The following is a 22526-nucleotide window of genomic DNA, read 5'->3' on the forward strand; positions in this document are numbered from 1 at the left end:
GTAACTTAGCCACAGATCAGATTCTTGGGTTGGGAGGGGGGTCTTCACACTCTTTTAGTATAAAGTAGTGTTCAAAGGAGAAGGGGTTCAAGAGGTGTAGAACAAAGAGTTTCAATCAATCTCCAAATACTAGAGAATAAAATAACTCACTCAAACATAACACATTATTTTCCTTAACCAATAATACTCAGAATGGCGATATGGGTTTCCTTGGACTTGAGTTACAGTTTGGCAGTAGACTCAATACTGCAGCCCTGAACTGCAGTGTCAGCCATGATTTCTCTGGTGTATTTTGTCGCTGGCATTGAGATAAAAAGCCATACTCTCCAGGAATTAGAACATGGGGGGAGGGAGGGAAATCCATAAAATAACTATTTTAAGATTTAGAAAATAAGACTGGTTTTAATAAAGTTTTACAATTAAGGTCGAATTTAACCATTTATTTGGAAAGACTAGGTTTTTGTGTGTGTGTGTGTGTGTGTGTGTGTGTGTGTGTGTGTTTAAACGTGTGACTAGCAGTGCAGGTTGTTAAGTTTCCAAGCAGGAATCAGCTTAAAATGCATGGATTCTATTATATGTACAATTTAATCACAAGGTATTTAAAATAGACATTCCCATCTAAAATCCAATCAGAAATCAACATAGTTCCTCCAGGCATTAGATGATCATCTCGATTTTGCATTTGTAAACTGGGAGAAATAAATGTGACTTGTGGATACCAAGAGGTCAAGTACGGCTGCTCAAATATTTTTCTTACAAAATGACGGATTTATTAGACAAATAAGTAGCCCGGCTGATGCAAAACCCCCAGTGATTGAATTTTGACGTTAAGTCAACAACAACTCGAACTACATCAGTGCTTCAAGATTTAGTTATGATGGTAGAGATTACTGAACAAATAAGAGCCAGAAATGAATACAGATTTCTGAGGATCTGCCCCTGGCATCCTCTTCTTGACATTCCCCTCCATATGCTCCCCCTATTCAGATTGTATTATAATTAAAGGACTTGCCTATGCCTTGTGATTAGAAAATAACTTTAAAATAATTAGGCATGTTTTTCTGTTAAAAAAAAAAAGGACAGGCTCAGGGAGAAAGCCAATTGAGTTTCATTATAAATTCCTTCGTGGCCTGAAAGTCATCCACTATTACATGGGAAGGAGCATACGGTGGGTGTTTAATTTAGTTTTTCAAAGATCTTACTTTCATTAAGAGTTTTTGATAACCTACTCTCCAACCCCACCCTCTCCTTTAAAACACCGCTTTCTAAAGGATTTGAGGATTTTGGCCATCTTAGTATCCCACTTGCAGATCCGAATCCATTGCTAAATAATTGAACCACCCATAGAATTTCAGGAATATTTAGATTTGACTTTTCCTGAGTGGACGGCTACCCGCCTTCCCACTACCGCCGCCACACCCACCCTTTGGGAGCTGGCCGAGGTGCTGAAAATTGCGCGTGAATCTTATGGGAAGAGAGGGCACCACTCATGGAGGCTTTTTCTCATGAAAGAGGGCTTAAATAATTGAGATTACACTTAAACATAAAGCAGTTTATTTCTCATCTTTTCGTAGAGAAAGGGGCTAATCTGCTCCTAGTGTGCCTTTATTTATTCTATGTGTAATTTCCTTATTGTAGTGGAATTGTAGACTCAATTCCCATTTAAGTCCTGTTGAGCCAGCCAAGAATTCATTCCTTCCACCTTCTTCTCTTAGTCCGCGGTTTTTGGCTACAGTTTATTTCCCCCTAACTTACGGAACTACTTATTTTGAAAGGACATGCCTATATTTTATTTTAAGTCTTCGTGCCATCAAGAGCTGGAGACAATTTCTCTTTGGAGCTAGAAATTTGCTTTCTCAGAGTCCAGGCAGAGACCACTAGAGGCAATAAGCTGGTACTAAATTTTATCCCAGATTTTATTTAAATTCAGTAATAACTGCACTCTGTAAAATAAGTTGTCCATCCTGGCTTTTCTCTCAGTTTCTCATATTCCCTTCTCATGTATGCATATACCCATAATTTCTATAGATGTTCTCATCATGCAGGTTTTTAAATCATTTAATGTATTTGTTGTTTTCCCAAGTAAATAAACCTAGAAATACAAATTTGCTAACCCTAAAATAGTAGTATAATTCATAAGTAGAAAGGAATGTTTCGTAATTGTTTTGCCACTCTCCAGGATTAAATAATAAGTTGTGTGATTGAAGTCCCACGGGGTAGTTCTCTATTCGTCTTCCTTTTTTAATATTAAATAGTACACTCAGTCCAATATGCATCTGTTTACAGTTTGCCTGAATTTGTTTCTGGATTTATATTTCAATATGCTCTTTAGGATGCAAAATTCCTGTCAAATTAAAGAGTGCTCATGTCTTGCCCGCTTCCAGCAAATCACTTGCAGCACCTAATAAATCCAGCTGGGGTTCCTTCCATAGCTCGATGCTACTGAAATCATTATTGTCCTGCCTTGTTTCATGTCAGAGGCCTCTTCGCCTCATCTGTCATGAAACCAATTTCACTTTATTTACATCCATTTGCTAGTTTAATTACTGTGCTGATGAATAGCCTGAAGGAATTAAGTTACGAGTCTTTGGAAACCCAAAGCGACAGATATATGAGCTACCTTTTAACTACAGAGGAAGAAATAAAGGCTAGTGTGGCATGTACCAAAATTTAAAGATAATAAGTGTTTCTCTCTACCTACCTACTCTTGAAATTCAGGATGATTCTGTCTTTATGTATTCATCATCTCCTGGATGAAATATAGTGTAAATGTGAGAACCCCTCACATTTACAGATTGAATACAGTGCTCTACAATGCAATACAGTTCTTTGTTTTTTAAAAGCTTTTTTTTTTTTTTTTCTAAAAGAGTTACAGAGGATTTTCCAACCAAACCAAACAATCTAATGTACTGGTGTTTTTAATTACAGGCACCTACCAGTGCTAACATTTCCTGGTAACTGAGAACTTCTACATAAATACAAATAGATGCTTTGGTGAAGATTTAAAAAATATTTTAATACATCCAATCTAGTATATAGTACAAAGTACTCCACTTATATACTATAAATAATTTAACAGAAGTCAATTATATAGTTTTTGTTCATCATTGAGCACAGTTTCACAATTATATTCTTTAATGTATTTTTAAATCATAAAAAGAACATTCTGCTGCTTTTCTCTTCTACAAGTCCAACATAATAGAGTACTGTGAATCTATGTTAGTAACAGAGGGTCTGTGGTGTGGTTGAATAATCTGTGCTCTCAAATATATATGTATGTATATATATATTCAATCATTTGCATATATATTTTTAAAAACCTAACATCGATAAACTTTTCAGCCATTCCTTTATCCTATAAATTAACTACGGTAGTATAAGCCTACTTATCATGACACTATTAAAAATCATGCCTACTAACGACAACATTAAAAATCATTTTCAAATTTCCTAAATGTTACCATCAATTATAGATTTTAAAACTGAAAATTGATAACCCAGAAATTAAGTCTTCATATGGTTCATCATCTCTGACTACTGATTAAAATAATAAATCTAAATTGACATTGATTTTATATTTTCTCTATCCCCAGGTAGCACCACATGTGAAAAGAATGCAACTTTTAAATCTAAGTGCCCATATATTTTCCTTTCATTGCTCTGTTTCTGAGAGTTTCTGACATTTTAAAATCACTACTTTCATTTGATTTCCCTAAAAATAGTGAGTTTAAGGCATATAACAAATATATTCATCATTTCATGGAAGAATCTAAATTTTTTCTTATAGACTTGATGTATTTACTTATTTATGCCATCTCCATGTTGAGTACACAATCACGTCTAAGGTTGTGCAAACTTTCTAAACTATTTAATGGAATATTTTTTAAACATTTAAGGAAGGGCAAGAAATACTCCTTAACAAAGAAGAAATGAGAAAAATGTGGGTTTTAAATGTTTTCTCATTTCTTCTTCTCCTAATAGAATTAAATACTTTTTGCATCCTATAGACTCTGTAGTTTCATTTATCTATAAAGCCAGTTTAAAGAAAAGGATAAAAATGTAAACACTTTACATTTACTATCCAAAGAGCTAAAGGTGCTGAAAACTCTACTGTCTATGCAGATATATATTAACAAATTATATATTCATTACAAATCCTCCAGGGGCCTCCCTTCATGTCCCACCTTACATCCTCTAAAAACACATTTGCCCAATCCTCCTAACTACTTTTAATAAAGCTCATTTATAAAACAATCTACATTTCGAAAACAACTTTTTTTTAATCAAAAAGTCTTGCTTTTAAAAGTTTTGCAATAGAGAAACCTAAACAGGACCCTCCAGGTAAAATTTCCTTCTATTTTAATAGCACTAGGAACTATTCAAATTATTTTAGTGGAGGTTTATGAAGTCTTTAACTCGATAGAAATCTATATTAGTTGGATCTTCTTTAGCTATTTTTATTCAAATGTTTAAATAAAATAAATGAGAATGATGGGGGCTTAAAATGTTTTCTCGTCCTCCCCTTCCCCCTTCACTCTCATTCTCCCCCTTTGGAAGACCCTCTTCTCCCTCTCCAGCTCTTTTTGATTAATAGATCCATGTGGCTAACGGCCTGACATATGGTGTGCGAAGCAGCTTGAGATAGTACCTTAGGCATCCCCTACGGCCATTAACATATTAGGGGCTTATGTGCAGTCAGACAGTCAGACCTCATCGAGAGCCAGTGTTTTCAGAAAGGCTGCACCCCAGAGCTGTTTGATAGAGAGTTTCAATAATGCACCACTCTTCAATTTTAAGGGAGTTGCTTCTGGTGCTGAAACACTGGGACAGGACCGGAATAAAGTTGAGAAATAAGATTCAGTTACATTCACCAACAACAGTGAAAATTGTGCTTACATCTGTTTGTATATGGATATGCACGTGGAGGCGGCAGCTTCAAGCTCACAAACGCGCACCAGCTCCTGAGTATTTATCAGGAAACAGCTAACGTCATATGCCTGGATTTATTTTGTTTAAAGTCCTCTTTACACCGGGAATACTAACAATACAAAGCAGTTTCTGATAGAGATGATTCAAAAGCAAAAACAAAATGTAGCATAATGTTTAAGAAACTATTTTGAGTCATGTAACTTGATGTTTTTCCCTACTAGAAGAAATTAAGTGAATTTTTACATCTGTATCCTTAAAATAAGAAAAAGGAGAAAATAATGAAAAGTTTAACTTTAAAAGATTTGATCACATTTTAGATATATTCGCAGATCAAATCCCTGGAGAGGTAACTATTCTTGCTCTACAAAACCTGAAAGTTTACCAACAAAGGTCTTAACGACAATTCTGAAAGGCAGAAAAAGCCCCTAGGATGTACATATATGCATATATACAATATATGTATGTATGTATGTGTAACTTTTTGATAAGGAAGATAATTCTCAAAATCAAAGCAGACATCCCATTTGAAGCTTATTTAATTCATTTTAACTGAAGCTTGAAATTCGCTTTGCCCAACGTTCTTCTTCTAACCTCCTGCTGATAAACCACTCCACCCTTTTTTGAACTGTATTCTGGCTGTTTGCTTGGCGAATAAATACTGTTCCGCTCTATTAAACCTTTTAGGTAGTTACATCTTTGTATTTCTCAAATACAGAGCTAATAAGAAGGTACTTTGATGCTGTTTTACTTTCAAACTATAGCCTCGAGGCGTTAAAACTCGCAAAAGGTAACCGATAAAGTACATTGCCACAAGCAAGGCACACCCTCCCTTTCAAAATCACTCCGACCCTCTGCAGTGTACTGCTTGGCAGCCGAAAATCTCCTGTTCCTGTGCAGAACTGCGTCCCGTTAGCAGCCCCTGGGGTTCTGTACCCGTACCACATTACCAGGGGGATGAGGAGAGAGAAGGCACTTTTAAGTTTGAAAGCCCTGAGATCCCTTTGGGGGAGGGGAAAGATGGGTCGTAGAGAAGGCAAAGCTTCCCAAAAGTTGATCCTAGGCAAACAAATATCAGAAAGGAAATGAAGATTAAGAAACCGCAACTTGTTTAAGCAGTCAGTCATAAAACTTTTGCATAAGGCGTGGCAGAGGTGCGCGAGAGCCAGCTCATAGGCGCTAAGGCTGATTTCAAACCTCATGCTCAGGTTACACTTTTGGAGGGAGGATCCCGGCGCGCACTCCTGCCTCGCACACACTTTATTCTCTCTTCTCGCTTCCCCTCCACAAACACGCGCGCGCACGCGCGCGCTCACACACGCTTAGTTGAATAAAAGCAGGTGAAACAATTGAGACATGTCTGTTTTCTTTAAAACTGGGATCAAAGACACTCCCGCTCAAAGGTTTCATGGTTCCTCTCATTTAGGTATATTTTCAGAAGAAATGCAAGCCGCAGGGAGATACCTCTACCCAGCGTCAAATGGATCCTACCTGCTTTTTTTAAATGCCTGTATTCCACTGCTCATTCATCAAACACATTTTAAGCAGGATAGTCGAGCTCCAATCTCAGTCTCAGAGCTCCTTGTCATATTCTGCTTCTCTGTCTTTCTCTTTCATCACAATGCTTTGGTAAAGTCGCATAAGTGATCAAAATTAACATAAATCATTATTAGTTATTAGGATTTGCTCTAAATTACACTGTGAATATCACACCAGCCCCATCTGCCGCCCCTGCTTTCGCAGCAATAGATTGCAGATAAAATAAATGTCCTTACCCCATTAGAATGTTCCTGTCTCTGTAGCCAAAAGCCAAACAAAAGCAATAAATACCGGGCTTTTCCTCTCCACTATTCAGCTGTGACTCTTTTCATCAGCTCTTCCTCTAGAAAAGCTCGATAGCTGCCTGAAAATATTGCATTTTATATCACCAAAGGGCGATTAATATTGCATTAACTGTATTTAACATTTTTTAAGCGCAAGCAATCTACAATGAGTTTGTTTCTGTTTTAAATACAAGGGGTATCAAAACTACTGTAGACCACTTAATGTATCTGTATAATCATGTTATTTGTCTTACACTTTGTATTTTTTATATAATGTTTAAGCGTAGAGCGCGATGTTTGAAGTGGAAGAAGCCGTGTTAATGGTCTGCTAAAAGTATTCTGACACTGGCTGGAGACAGCCAGGTCCCTGCCTTCATTAAATGTTTATTGTCAACACTTGGCGGGGGCGGATCGGAAGGGGGCGACTGGTGTAAGTGAATTTCCACGGCTGAAAATTGTCAACATTTGGTTTTATTCTGATCTGTGCCTACAAAAGTTTTTATACGTTATGCTGCACTGAAGCCAAGAGTCAAAGTTACCAAAGTTTTGTTCGTAATTCGTTTACCTAATCAAAGCACGGAGTCTGTTTCTCTCCTCCCCCGCCCCCTCACCCCCCACCCCTTATCGTTTCTCTTTCCAGGCTCTATTTTAGCACATTCAGCTTCCCTTCTCCTGTTCCTAGCCTCTTTTCTAAATCAGAAAGATGGGACTACTGGGGCTTTCGGCACAGGAGGGGACGCGGGCACTTTTCGTCCCATCCCTGGGTTTGCAGGAGCAGAACGCTGCTCTCACTACGTGTGTTTTGCCAGCTTCTCTCCGACCGAGAGTTTCAAGCTCCGTTTTGCAATCCAGAATCCTGACTTCTGAGGGACCAAGGCCCAGCGGCCAGCGCCCCGGGTATAAATCCTCGTCTAATAAATTCAAATCCGTAGCAGAGCTTTGGTGGTGTGCACCTTAACAACGAAACAAAAGCCAAGATCGTTTTGCTCCCAATTCTTAAAAAAAAAAGAAAGAAAGAAAGAAATGTAAACCAGTTTTGAAAGTTTTGTGGTGTTTAAGGCGTCTGTTGACTTGGGCAAACTGTAGGGAGGGGAGTATTTCTAACCTCTGTGAAATACCAGTCCCTTTCCTTTTCTCTCAGGACATACTCAAAGACACTTACAGGGTGGGAGATGACCTCCGGGATCACCTAATTACCAGCTGCGCAACCTCGGTCCATCTCGGAGGGGAATCGGTGCATTATCGCGCATGTGCGGGCTCGGCGCGCTCCCTACGCTCGGTGCGCGCCCCTCCGCCCCGCGCTCCCCGCGGTCCGCGCCCCTCTGGCCACACCTGCGCACGCGCGCCAGACCTCGGGCCTCAGGCGTTCGACAAACTCCGGCCTCCGTGGCCTGTTCAAGTTCCGGCCTGAACCAGCAGTTCGGTGGCTGTCAGGAGCTGCAGCCTCCGCAACGAGAAGCCTCCAGGCTGCGAGTCTCCCGCGGAGGGGCGCAAACCGCACACACCGCGATCGTTTGGCTGCGGCTCACACTCTTGGGGCGCTGAGATTCCCCGCGTGGTCGGCCCCGGGTGGGTGGGTGTTTCCATGGCAAAGCGAGCACCCTGCCTGGGTTGGGGGAGGGTGGGTCCCCTCCCGCCAACCCACCGCCCCAAAGTCCAAAGTCACGCTGGGGAGTCGACCGAGCAGTAGACGGCGACAGCTGGAGGAGAAGCGGCCGACCCCCGAGGTCGCTCGCCTCTGAAATAGCTCCGGGAGTCGGTGGAGCACTTGGCCGCTCGAGTTTCGAGACCCTTCCTGGCCCGCGCCCAGCCTTGTAAATCCACCAGATTTGGGGGCGGGGAAAAGGGAGGGCTGCCTGTTCCCCATCAAGCTTACTTGGAAACAATTAGGAAAGTTTTTAATTAGCTTCTTGTTACCATTCATTTTGATAATTTCCAGAACTCTCAAGTCATGAATTATTCAAACGGCAAGCCAACCCGAGCCGGGCGGCGGCGCGCCTCCGTCACACGTTCCCGCCCCGACTGGAGCCGCGCTGCTAGCCAGCTGCCCGGAGGGCGTGAGCCGGCCGGGCGCCGACAGTGGCATGAAGTTTTGATCAAATATTAAATAACGTAATTATTGCGACAAGGCTCATCTCGCAGGTGGAAAAGAGGCCCCCGTGAGAATTAGAATTCGGCTGCTATTTTTTTTTAAATCAATTAAGCTTGTGGTCTCCTTTGAAACCGCGCGCGAGGACTCTGTGGCTCTCGTCGTGGGGCTAAGACTGCGAGGCAATAACACCGATAAGCAGAACCATACCAGATAATTGTTGTCATCACCTTTATCATCCCGCTGGCCACTAAGGCCGATCGAATGAGGTGGGGAACGCTGCTTTTAGACAGGGTCAGAAGTCACAATTCCAACCTCACGGTCTAGACTATGAAAGCCCATCCACGTGAAAGATGGAGCGGGGAATGCTTCACGCAGGGTTGGCGGGAGAGGCCGCCCGGGCGACAGAGCCTGGGGCCAAATGCGGGAGCTGGCCAGGTAGGTCCTAGAGCCAGGGCGCCCTGTCCTCTCTAGGCGCTGCCACCTGTCGGAACGGGACCGAAGAAGTTTTTCACAAAGTAAAAATCGATACAATCACGGCAGTGGGTGCCTACGGTTTATTTATGTGAGTGTAATCGAAGTTGAGAGCAATTTCAGAACACGCATTAAACAAAAATTTATTCAGAAGGTAGTTGGTGTATCTTGAGAACATCATTTATTAGACCTACAAAAGGAGCAGGACCTGGAGCTAGGACTGGGGAAACGAGAAAATTTAAAACGAATGGATAGCACAAACGTGACAGGTGCATTTTATGCTTATTTTTCTTTTACCTTTCGTACTCCACCACCGCCTGGATTTCCTGAGAAGCTAAAATGCAAACGGAGAACAATTTTCCCACTCTCCAACTTATTTTGAAATTATTCTTTAAAAGAGCCGGAGCCACACATCTTGCTATTTCCACCCACTGGTGCTGTGAATCCACTTAGCGTGAAATTACGCTCTTCAGAACCAGAAAACTTTGAAAGGCAAACTACTGCTGAGTGGCAAGCCTTTGCATTTTCTTTAAGAGGGTATTTGTTTGCTTGAATTGACAGTTGAAGGTGTCTTAGAATAGTCTTATTCCTTCTCCCATGCACAGATTCATTCAGCAGATAGCAAAGCATTTCTTGTTTTGCAGTTTCCTACTACAGAAAATAGGAAACTCTGCAAAGCACGTATTTTCATAATGTTTTATTAACATAATATTGTCTTCTTTTCATTTGGTAAGTTTACTTAATACAAAACAAATGCTTAAGATTCTTATTACATACATTGGTCATCATTACATAACACAAATGTATTTGCCTGCAACATTTCATTTGGGACATATTTTTTTAAAAGCAGCCTTTGTAAATCTTTTCATCTGCTCATTCTTGGTTCTCCAATAATGAAATCCGGTCATACTTTTCTATAAAATAACGTGGTTTTTTTTTTTTTTACAAATGCATTTTATTAAAACTTTTATGACATTTCAAGTCAATAACGACAGAAAAAAATCAATTTTGATGGAAGAGATCTATTTTTAAAAATATCTCAATGCTTTTTTTTAAACATTAACAACTGTTTAAAATCACAGCTTTTTAAATGTACTATTCTTTTCTGAACATCAAGTGTTTTGTTTCACAGATTTGCCGGTGAAATTTAAAAGGTTTGGCTAAAGTAGGTTGACTTCAGAAGATATAATCCCAGCTATTAAGAAACTTTGTACATTTGGCATCTGATCTAGTCCCAGGTCACCAAAAAATAAAGAATCTCTGGTCTCTCTGGAGCAGTAGATGGCACACTAAATGTTCCAAATGAACAGAGGCATTTGACCTGGTGGCAGGACAGACTGGTGGATGGTTTTGATAATTATTAACCTCCAAAGAAAAGTCATTTAGATACAACATTACTAAAGAAACGTTTTTAGGCTAAAACAACACTTATAAATCTCCAAACGTCTCTGTCTGTCCCTGAACCTCTAGTTATCTATTTTTGGGGTGCCTGATTATTTTACTAGCTTCCACCACTCTGAAGTGAGGGCTGTGGCTTAAGAGTTTCTGCAGTTACAAAAAAAACTTTGATAAACACAGGCAACTAATATAGAATTCATGTTAGTCAGAGCACCACTTTTCACGAGTTGTCTGAAAGTGAATTGATTCAGAGAAAAAACAAACAACAACAACAAAAAACATCATTCTCATCCTTTCTCCTCTTATCCCCCTTTCTTCAACATCCTCCCCTATATTTTGGTTGAATTGAGTCTCATTGCTGATCCTCTCTACCAGGACTTGGCCCAGTATAGACACAAAAATTCACCCAAATCATAAAACTGCTCTTCTTTCAGTTATGTTTTATTTGTAAGTGTACTGGGACACATCTCCCTGTTGTATTTGGGCGCACAGAAATGGTTCTGATAGAAGTGGGGAAGGGAAAGAAAATAGAGCAAAGATATAACCAAGGAGAAAGCTCAGCAGACATACATGGACAGGTAGATCAACCCATAAGACATTTCAGATTAACACTGGCAGTTTATAACCACTGTGTGAGTGTGTGTATTAAAGAAAATATTTACAATAATCTTCCTTTTTTACTTTTCCTCTAAATACAAGAATATGATAAGAATGTTGTGTTTTCGGTGAAAACAGGCAGTAGACTGTGAATCACACTATCCACAAAACGGTCTATCAGAAAGCTAGCCCAGTTTAGTGCTCAGTTTCAAATGCATAGAATGTTTGCGCTGCAAACAATGATATACCACATAATTAAATAAATAATATCTAACCAGAGTGAAACCTAATTGTGTTTCTTTCTGTACTTTTCAGATCATGCATGATTTCAGTCTTGTTAAATGGCAGGTTTTCTTCTTTTCCCATTTCTTTTGTTTTCAATTTTTTAGTTCTTATTAAAGGATGGTACTAAACCATCTCCATGCACAAGATCAAAAGAGTGTCTTGTGCACCAAGCAAGCATTTTACCTAACCACCTTCAACTGTCTTTCTCATTTTTTAATCCATCAGCAGTTCATAAAGTACCTCGATTATTACTATGAATACTATACATGATTTTCTATTTGGGAGACTGGTAGTGCAAATTAAAGTTTTTGCTACCCAATGTTTATCCCCAGCAATAAATTACTTTTGAATAATAATCATAATTAATAATAATAATAATAATAATAATAATGAAACACAGTTGTTCTGCTTCCCCCCACCCCCACCCAACATGCAGACCCTTTTGAAGCAAATGAAGGACTTTAAACTGCCTTCTTCTCATTTGGGATTTAGTTGATTTTTTTTTTCTCATAGCCAAGTCCTACTGCAACTGAAAGCAGAAACTTCTCAACATTTCAATGCTTTCATCTTCTCCAAGAGAGGAAAGGGGACCTGGAAGATCTAGATGGGTCTTGTTCTGTGGAGAAAAAGGGACAGAGTATCTCCCCTAGTGTCTTCCACCCTGTCAGTCTATTTGAATCAATAGGAAATAAAATTCAGTAGGTAAGTTAAAATAAACCACACTCAGAAAAATAAATTAAATGGTAAGCATGTTCTGTGAATGGGGGGGCGGGGGGGCCGGGAAGGGCGGGGAGCTTTTGGAATAGTCTGTTTCTAGATCTTAGATATAAGAGCAAAAAGAAAATCTTATTAAATTGTTTTATTTTCCTAGAATAACATATCTATTTCGTAGCTCCTAAGTTCTGCTTTTTAGTCAGCTCAGACTCTTTCTCTCTCCCTAAACACCCCTACCCAACTGTGCCCAGGCTTCAGGAGTACAGGCCAGGTCACTGGAAAACTTGGACTCTACCTAAATGGGCAGTCAAGCCTCCCTCCTTCAGCTGTTACCCTACTCACTTTCTGACAATGGAAAGCAGCCATCGGAGTCTCACTGGAAAGCAGAAAATAAATCAAACAGGACAGAATGGGGTGGAGGTGAGACTTCGAAGGAAAAATTAAACACACAGAACTACTAGCTTCGCTACCCAGAACCTCGCCTTCCAAATCGTTTGGTTTTCGGTTTTTGACTCAGTTCGTGTGTGTAGAGTTGGGTCAGTGAAAATCATGGTAGTGCTCTTTTTTTCTCTTCTTTAGGGGGAAATGAAGCTGCAGAATACGACTCCCTGGAGTTAAATTTCTAAAGCATATTCATTTGCCTTTGTTCTGTTTTGTTTTAGTTTGTCTTTATTCGTTTAGTTTTTGGTGGTTGGTAGGTTTGTTTTTGTACATAGATACTTGGTCCCCAGGAGATTTTGATAAGTGTCTCTGGTCCAAAACAGTTCATTTCCCTACCCTTCCCGAGTCTCCCCCCACCCTAACCCCTAGAACCTTCCTGCTCCTCGAAACCTCTTCTCCAGTCTCCGCTTTCCTTACCCCACTCCCCGCTCATCCAAATGCTCCTTCTCCCCGCCATCCTTTCCAGTGTCCACACCCAATACCCCAGTCTAGGCTGGGGGGAAGGTAAGGGCAAGGAGAGCAGAAAGGGGGCGGAAGAGAGCGCCCGAGGAGCGACTCTCCAAATGCAAGCAGGATAACGAACACTCCAAATCCGGGGGGAAGCAGGCCAGGGAAAAGCCCCCACAATGCCCCTTCAGCTCCCCGGTCCGTCCCACCCGGCACCCCCACACCCCTCAGTAAGTGGCGGAGAATTTCATCCTCTTCTGCTTCTGTCTCTGGTTGCAAAACCACACCCGCACCACGTTCTTTTTGAGGTCCAGTTTCTCGGCGATGGCGGCTATCTTCTCGGACGAGGGCCGAGGTTGTACGGCGAAGTAGGCCTCGAGAGAGCGCTTCTCGGGCGCGGCGATGGAAGTCCGCTTGCGCTTCTTCTCGCCGCCGTTGAAGAGCTCAGGTTTGTTCATTTTCTCGCGCTGCGCGCCCTCGGCCTCCTCGAGCCACGCCTGCAGGATGGGCTTGAGCGCGATCATGTTGTTATGCGAGAGCGTGAGCGACTCGAACCTGCAGATGGTGCTCTGGCTGAGCGAGCCCACGCCCGGGATCTTGAGGTTGGCCAGCGCCGAGCCCACGTCGGCCTGCGTCACGCCCAGCTTGATACGCCGCTGCTTGAAGCGCTCCGCGAACGCCTCGAGCTCGCGCGGGTCCGTGTCCGAGTCGCAGATGGACGCCAGGCCCGCGGCGCCCACCACTGCCGCAGCCGCCGACGCCGCCGCCACCTGCCCGGCCGCCGCCGCCGCCGCCGCTGCCGCCGCGCCGTGGTGCGCCGCCGCCGCCACCAGCCCGGGGTGCGGCAGCCCCGACGGCATGTTCATGGCGGCCGCCGCCGCCGGGTGCGACAGGTGGCCCAGGCCATGCATGTGCGGATGCGGGTGCGCGGAGCCGCCCAGCAGCCCGCCGCCCGGGCCTCCGCCGCCGCCCCCCGGGCCGCCGCCGCCGCCGCCGCCCCCGGGGCCGCCACCGCCTGGGCCGCCGCCGCCCCCCGGGCCGCCGCCGCCCCCCGGACCGTCGTGGGCGCCACCACCGCCGCCCGCCGCGCCCGCGCCTCCCGCGCCAGCCATAAGCGCGAGCGAGGGCGACGAGATGTGGTCCAGCAGGTCGCCCGGCTCGAGCGCCTGATGATGATGGTGGTGGTGGTGGTGGTGCGCCAGCGGCACGGTGGACGTGGACGTGCATGGCACGCTGTTCATCGTGTGGTACGTGGCGTCCGGCTTGAACGGGTGGCTCTTGCCCTGGGACACGGCGATGTCCACGGCCGCCAGCGCCTCGGCCCGCGCCAGCAGCGTTTCGTCTAGGCTGGCGAAGAGGTTGCTCTGCAGCTGCAGGCGACACAAACCAAACCAAAAAAACCACAAAACCAAAAAAGCAAAACACAAAACAAAACATAACCACACACAAGCCAGAAAGCACAACAAGCAAAGGACAAACACAAAGCAACCAAAACAGCAGGGTGGGGATAGCGGAGAAGGGGAAAGACGGAATGGGGGACACATTGGGGATGAGAAAGGGGTACAAACAAGAAGGGTCGGGAGTGTGGGGAGGAAGACAGATGTGGAGAGAAGGGAACACAGGAACACATTCCGGGAATGGGTGAGGGAGACGAAAAAAGAGGGGGGAAAGAAGAATTGGAGATGTAACTCGCAGCTGGGAACCCGTGTCGCGCACCCGAACACGCAGAGATCGCCCTTCGAGGCACTGAATTAACAGAGAAAGTGGAGGAAAGTCGAGAGTCACGGCCCCAGCGCTCCCCACTCTGATCGCAGACGCCTGACACGGAGGCAGGGGCTACAGGAACACGACATTAGCGCCGCTGCACAAAACGTGCCAAGCAGCGGGATTCCTCTAAAAATTCCTGCCCTCGAATCCCCGCACCGGGACCTCTCTGCGCACACCAGCACCCAACATGCAGCGTCTCCGATACGGGGAGGGGGCGGGTGCGCGGGCCGGGACCGCGGGCGTGGGGCGCTTACCGGCGGCGTGGGCAGGCAGGCCCGCCGGATGGCCTCGGAGCTGGAGTGCAGCGACGGGTACTTGTGCTCAGGGAGGGTAGGATGCATGGCAAAGTGAGGCTGCTTGCTGTTCATGGACATCATCTTGATGGCTTGGCATATAAATCCACAAACAGTCCGAAAGTCCGCGGGAAAGTGCGCACGCCGGCTATCCTGGCCTCCCTTTGGAGGCTGAGCCGCGGCGGCTGGCGGCGCGGAGGCGGCGGCCGCGTAGGGGACTGCTGCTGCTCCTGCTGCCGCCGCTGCCGCCCCGCGCTCCCTTTGACCGCGCAGAGCGCGGCGCGCCGGCCTCGCGATCCCACTTCTCCAAGAGCTCTAGCCCCGCGCGCGGACGGGATGCACTCCTCTAACACCTGAGCCCCACTTCTCGCGGCCGGCCCGGGGAGCTCTCGCGAGAGCTCGCGGCCCCGCCGCGCTGACAGGCATCAGCTGTCTTCGTCTGTCTGACGCGCGCTCTCCCTCTCAGCGGCGCCGTGCGTCTGCGCGCGCGCGCGCGCGCTTACCAGGCAGGGACCGGCGCGTGGGAGCCGCTCTTATAGTGACCACCAGCAAGGACAGCGCAGGTGATGCACCTGTAGCTGCCCGGGCATGCGCACTGTACGCCTCACCTTTCCCACTGCGGGTCTGGAAAGATCAAAGAGCCAGCTATTGTCTGAGTGTAGGCATCTTTTAAGGAGAGGAAGACAAGCTGTTCGCTTGAAGCTCTGAGGTTTCCCCTCTTCCCAACCCCCGCCCCAGCGCAAGCCCTGAATATATGCGCATTACTTAGGCACACCGCCTCTCCAGGATGTCTAACAAGCTGTTATATAATGTATACAGCTGGGCATTTGTATGTTAAATTATGCCCGCGCATTCTTCTGTATACAGTATAAATAACAACATAGAAATGCAGAAGATGCTGTCTTTTGCTGCAAGAACCTGTTTCTTTCAAGGTTTATAAATAGATTCTTGAAGAATAATCGTGATGACAGACATTTGTTTGAAGCAGTCAGGCGCTATTGATTTCCATATAATTTAATTTCCTCCGCATACCTTGTTGTTGTTGTTGTTTTTGTGATTATAACTGTGTCAGGCACCGACAGTGACAGCCACTTAGGAGCCACAAGGAGCGTGTGCTTTCTACTCGGGAATGGCTGTTGAAATTGTTCATTTCTCTTATTGTTTGTCTCCTTTAACTGTGTACAAACCCACATTTCAAACGAGCTCCGCATGATCTGAGGCTTCTAGTAAACAAAAGGAAAAATAGTTAACAGGCTGTAGTTGGGATCCTTTCCTCTCCTCAATGTGCGCGCACGCACACACACACACACACACACACACACACACACACACACTTTATCTTGGAAACTCTAGGAGAAGGAAATAGCTTCAGAGAAAAGGGAATAAAATGTCCAAAAGAGAACTTCATTTTCCCTTCCATCGTTTTGTCTTCTTCCTCTTTTATCTCTACTTGTATATGTATTTTTCAGTAGGAGACAGATCAAGTAATTTTATAGAAAAAGATGATTAAAATATTAATTCAAACCAATTTAAAGAATGAGGCCCAAGCTCCGGTCCGCCTTGCACAGTATTTATTTTTATTATTGTAAAATCAAAACCTAAGAAGAATAAATCAATTACTCAACCTATTATATGGCCCTTTGGTGGCAAGCAGATTAAGGGCCTCCCCGGGGACCAAGTTCAGGTGCCTGAGTCCCCAGGGACGCAGCTCTTGCCCGGGGTGATAATAACAGCCCAGATGTCATCACATCTGCGGTGAGAGAGCTGGAGAGCGGCAAGGGGCTGCTTATGGGAAGCAGAGATTAGATAAATAATTTTTCTGGTCTCTCCCACAACCAAAGAGATCTATATTTCCACCAAAGAGCAGATCTCATTTCTATAAACCTAAATTTCCGTTCGCGTTGATTTTATCTTTTCTCTGGACAAACGCGCGTGTATTTAGCATACCCACTCACTCACTACTCAAATTCCAAGAGGAGCCCACAGGCGTCCCCATGCGTTTCTCTTTCTTTTCTCTCTACCCCTTTTTAACCCCCCACCCTCGCCCCGCCTTACAGCTCGAGAGCGGAGTAAGAAGGATGTTCATTTGCTGGTGCGAGAAGGAGCCGCGTTTCCATCCATTATGCGGTCCCCTGGGAGTGCTAAATGCAACTTTATCTTTACAAGGAATGGAGGACAGCGCTGGAGGGAGCGAGTGAGTCCTACGTAGTCGTCGCACCGGGTGTCCAGGCTTAACCTAATCCTTCCTGACACCCTTCTAAGCGGTTCCCTGAGCTCTCGTTTAGGGGAAGGAAGGGCTCCGCGGTGGGCGAGCGCCTGGGTACTGCCCGTCCCTCAGGGAAAACCTGGCCTTTAAGGACCCCGAAGGGTGTAAGGGGTGGAGCAGAAACACAAACAGCACTGGTTTGGACCCAGGTGGACCTCTGGAGACCGAGGCAAACCCGAGTCCCCGAAGCTCGTCTCTGTTTCCCCTCCGACGCTGGGAGGGCGCCTGTAAGCCCAGCGGGAGGGCATCCGGCCTGAAGTGAGGAGCTCAACGTCCTGCGGCGACTCCACTCTCGCTTAGACTCTTCTCTTTGCACACCGGGTCTCTTCTCACTTTGGGGTGGGGGCAGACTTTTGACTAGAATATTCCCCTTTTCCTCGAGGCTAGATATTATAAGGGCTGTGAGTACAATTCTCAACTCATCCCCCAACCAATGGAAGTCCATTTGGGGCACATCTGTGTCCACTGTGGCGCTTAGCAAGGTACTCGTCCCAGAATAAAAATGCCCCCATAAAACAATACGTGTGTGTTGGAAGGAAGAGTAGGCTTATGGGGAGGGCCAGGAGCAAAGCCAGAGGGAGTTCAACAAGCCAGAGCTAATGAGGCCAAGAAGGAAAATCACTGGGGCCTCCACTCTCTTTAAAAACGAGATGGAGACTGGACCAGAGGGGTGTGCTGTCCACACACAGAGCTGCAAATCTTGATTCCAGCCTCTTCTATTTCAGAAGTCAATTATTTCATTCCACTCTCATTAACTTTCTACATGGCCTTCCTTCCTCAAATGCTTGCTGAGCACGTCTGGGCCAGGGCAAGACACTAGAGACAAAATGAGGTCTAAAATATGGGTATCTGACCTCCAGGAGGTGGCAGTCTCTGGGAGTGAGGCAGCTACAAGTGAAGAAGTGTTTATGGTACAGGAGTGACAGGTGTGATGAGAGGGAGTTGTAGAGAAATATGGGGTGGGCTGAGGGATGCTCCTTGGAGAATTATCGAGCCACATCTCTGCTGGGCCTTAGCCCCAGGCTAGAGTGGGGCACAGTGGTGGATCTGCAAGCAGTTCCTTGGACTGCATGGAGCCTTCCCCTACTTACTCCAAGGCAGTGAAAGGAAAGGGTGGTGGGCGGAGGCTCAGCCCACCAATATGTCACTGCTTTGTTTTCCCAGTTTGGCAACTGCAGTAACTAGTTGGTCCCTGCCTGTGCTAATGATGCCCACATGGGGGTCTGAGCCTTGGCACAGATTTCTGTGCAGGTTTCTCCTCCACCCGCTTCCCTTCTTCTTGTTTAATGACCAACACAGATTCCCCCTTCCCCTCATCTCATAGCTTTGCATTTTATCAAGAGCAGGATAATGAATGCACAGCTATTGATTTTCAAGGAATTTCCGCCCCCAGGGATAGGGAGTCTATCATCTGGATCAGAAACACATTTCTTTCCCTCATTAATTAATTTTCTCCTCCTCCGTTGGCAGGCCTCACTTCACATTTCCTTTGGCAGCGCCTCTTGCCCAAGCTCAGAGAACAGACATTCGTTGGTTGAAGTGAGGATAGGTTACAGAAGCGCTGTACACGGGCCAGCACCTTTGGGGGATGAACTCTCCTCCCCTTTGACCACCTCCCCACGCCCACCCCCCTCCACACACACCAAGTTCGGGAGAGCGCACCTGACAGCTGCCACACGCTCTGGCTGCCTTTTTCCTTCCAGAGTGGCTCGGCAAAAGTTAGCGCTGGAGTCAGGAGCCGCTACCTGCATGTTCCGACCCCACTCTCACCCCCATTAAATCGAGTTATTTGTTCGTATTCACGCACAGGGTTTTGGCCCTGAGGAATGTCCCCTTTAAATGCGTGGAGGTTGTGTGGGCACAGGGGGAGGACACCCAGCCCCACGTTCTTGCCCGAAACAGGGCATCTTTCCCTACCTGCAGGCCGGGCCGCCTAGGGTTCAGACGGCCCAAGAGTGATTTCTCTTCCTCCCAGACTCGGGGTGCCAAGTTTCCCGCGGGCAGTTGCCCAGTTTGAAACTCGCCTTTGCAGGAGAAGCCCCCCAAAGTCCAGAGACAGTCGGCTTTAGAAGCAGCTGAGATTGTTTTAAGCAGGCAAAGAGGAGGGGCCCACAAGTGTGTGTGGGGTGTGTGTGCGGGGGGCTCGGTTCTCAGAGAGAGGGGCTGCACTAGGGCGGTCTCGGCGCGCTCCTGCTGGGACCCTGTCTGAGAGGTGAGCTACAGGGGGACTGGTGCGGTACTTTCGCTTCGCCTCGGGGCCGCCTTCCCGGGGCCACGTCTGGGCTGCGTTGATCCCCGGTCTCAGCGCTACTCCTCGCGCATTCTGGCCGCGTCCCTCACGTGGTGAAAAGAGTGAGCTCGTCTCCGGCCCTGCCAGGGGCCCTCTGACCTCCCCGCACAGCCTGCAAGGCCCGGGTGCCCACACCATCCCATCCTGGACGGTGCTTCTGCCTTCTGCCACCCCCAGGGCCCAGCTCAGCCCAAGGCGTGCATCCAGAGCCACGCTCTTGCTGGCAGAGGCTCGGAGACTTTCTGGGGCCCACGGTCCTTCTTTTCTACCCCGTCCTGCGGGTACCCGCGGGCACTCGTCTCCCTCGGTCTACAAGGAGGAGCTGGGAGAGTTGTTGGGGCTGGAGATGATCTCCTGTGAGACTCTCAGCCCGGCATTCAGACCAGGTCCCAGCTGGTTCTTGAGTAAGGCGGTGGAAAACCTAGTTTTCTTTCTTCTGGCCGTTTAATTCAAATGCAACTTCTTTGGGGAACACTTTCCTGGATGTGGACCACCCACCCTATCCCAAGATGTCGCTGATGCCCTTGCGCCCCTACAGATGCGCCCAGTGGAGTTCACCGTGGGTCACTATCACTCTTGGCGCTACATGTGTAGAAATCAGTGTATCCACCTCTACCCTAATCTCTCTGTGGACTTAAAACCCACCTACCTTGTGAAAGCCTTACGGGTGATACAAGACAACTCCATGCTAACGGACACGCCTCCCCGCCCGCTAGTTGCCAGAACCAGTTTTGCTGTCCAAGGGAACAACGTTGTACCACTAAATATGGCCTCGGGCCCCTGAGGCTTAGGTCTCAAGAGGAGCAAAGCCCGCCTACCCAGCCAGGCACCTTCAAAGAGCGTGATGGTCAGAGAAGGGGCCTCGAGGTCTCCGGGATAAAAACAGCAACGAACAAAACGACTCTACGACAGACATCCCCATCCATGACCCCAAGCGACGAGATGGAAGTTCTGTCGCCTTCCCACTCCCCAGATAAGTCTGCCCGCGGCTGCGGCAGGAACGCACGCACGTCTTGGTTGGAGGGAGTTCCGCTGGCGCAAATGGACAGCAGGGGACCCCCAGCCCCCCACGAGTGCAGTTCCTCGCACCGAGAGGCGGGCTCCGTCGCCCTCCGCAGGCTCAGCTCTGCCTGCAAGAGCAGGATTCCTCAAAGGCTCCAGAAGCCGCAGAAGAAAGCGCGAAGCTGCGAGTCCAAACGCCAGAGTGTGGAGCTGGGTCCTGTCGCCCGGCTGCAACGCTTGCCGGCGCCACCGCCAGCAGCCCCTCCTCTCCGCCACCCGCACAAATCAAAGCCCCTTGCGAGGGACTGGGAAATAGTTGCCTTGTCATGTAACACATTGCCCTGATTTATTATAAAATTTTAACGAAATCATGCATATTTTAACAGCCTTTAATCACTGCATGAAAATTTAATTCATGGACTGTAGCGCGTTTAAATAAATGAAGTGTTAATTCATTAGGATTAATTAATTTGTTAAAGGATTGTGTGCAAGGTTAAGGTGGAAAGAAAACTCTTTGTTGGTTTCGCGTCTTAATCGCCAGGTTTCGTGAGTGGTAATAAAATGAAACCGCAGAGCTAGCTGTTTCTTGGCGGGGCAGTGGCTCAAGGCGGGGTGGGGGAGGTGGGGGGCTTGGGCGGGACGAAGTGGGAGCGCCCTCAAGAACGCTGGAAACTCCGGCGGGAGAGACACCGGCGGGTCAGTCCTACCGGGAGAGTAAGAGCGCGGGGAGGAGGGACGCGGAAGGAGAGCAGCACTGGCTGCGGGAATCCGGGGAGGCTGGGTTCGCTGGATTCAGAGGGTGGAAAGACAGCACAGAACCGAGGCCAGCGGGCCAGACCTCACTCCTCCATCCTCAACACAAAAATGACCCTATGAGTGAAGCAAGGTCGCGCCTTCTGGCCTTCGGAGCGCCAAGCCTCGGCTTAATGGACAGATGATGGGCCAGCAGGGCCACCTTCTGAGACTTCCAGCGCCCAGGGAGTCACTGTCTCGCCATCAGGCCGCCGGCCCTAGCGGCGAGGGCGAGCGAGCTGGGAGTCTCTCTGGACGCTCAGAGAGAGAAGGCGGGGCAAAGCCAAACTTGCAAGCTAAGCCTGCAATCTGGAAACCTTTTTCAATCGGGAGCCCTGGCATTAGGGGAATGGTTCCTTCTACATCTCTTCTGCTATGATATCTGAATAGGCGCCCCCTCCAGGAACACGTAGAAGAGATGTCCTCTTCCACAATGAATTTAAAAACCCAAAGCAAATAGTGCCTCCGTGAAGCCGCCTGGGTTCCCCTGTTCCATTCTATTCCCAGCACAGGCACTTTTCTACTTATCAATGTTATATGAATTATAACGGACCAGAACTAGGTAAATGCCTGTCAAACGCTTGCCTTTGGGGACTGGATCTTTACACCCCCAAATTATAAGTGTCACGCAAGGCGCACTAGTCTACATATTTGGGTTAATCCAACATTTATTAGAGGGAGCCTGCTCCCTATTAGGACAGCAGACCTAGGAATCCATCTTCTTTTACGAAGTGGAGCTTCAAGAAATTCTAGGCTGCTTCTGTCATATAAAGCTGATCACCCTAGCCTGAGCTCCAGCCGACTTCTTAAAAGAAATCTGCATTTAGTAGATGCTTCCTCCCTCAGAGTGGGATTCCGAGAATTAGGCAATAAATGTTCACTATGCACTCTGAGATCATTGCTTAAAAGGGTTTCTCTCTGC

The 22526-nt window shown here is 46.7% G+C and overlaps 1 protein-coding gene across 1 annotated transcript; it reads right to left on the bottom strand.

The window, feature by feature from the left end:
* Positions 1–12952: 12952 nt before the first annotated feature.
* On the bottom strand, positions 12953–15699 carry POU4F1 (POU class 4 homeobox 1). The gene is made up of 2 exons (XM_039886939.1): positions 15216–15699; positions 12953–14564 (listed from the first exon to the last, which is right to left on the bottom strand). The coding sequence occupies exons 1-2, from the start codon at positions 15336–15338 to the stop codon at positions 13422–13424; spliced, it is 1266 nt and encodes a 421-aa protein (XP_039742873.1). The 5' UTR covers positions 15339–15699; the 3' UTR covers positions 12953–13421.
* Between the last annotated feature and the right edge of the window lie 6827 nt (positions 15700–22526).

The sequence above is a fragment of the Pteropus medius genome, unplaced genomic scaffold (genome assembly GCF_902729225.1).
Source record: "Pteropus medius unplaced genomic scaffold, Ma_sr-lr_union100, whole genome shotgun sequence".
NCBI classification, from domain to species: Eukaryota; Metazoa; Chordata; class Mammalia; order Chiroptera; family Pteropodidae; genus Pteropus; species Pteropus medius.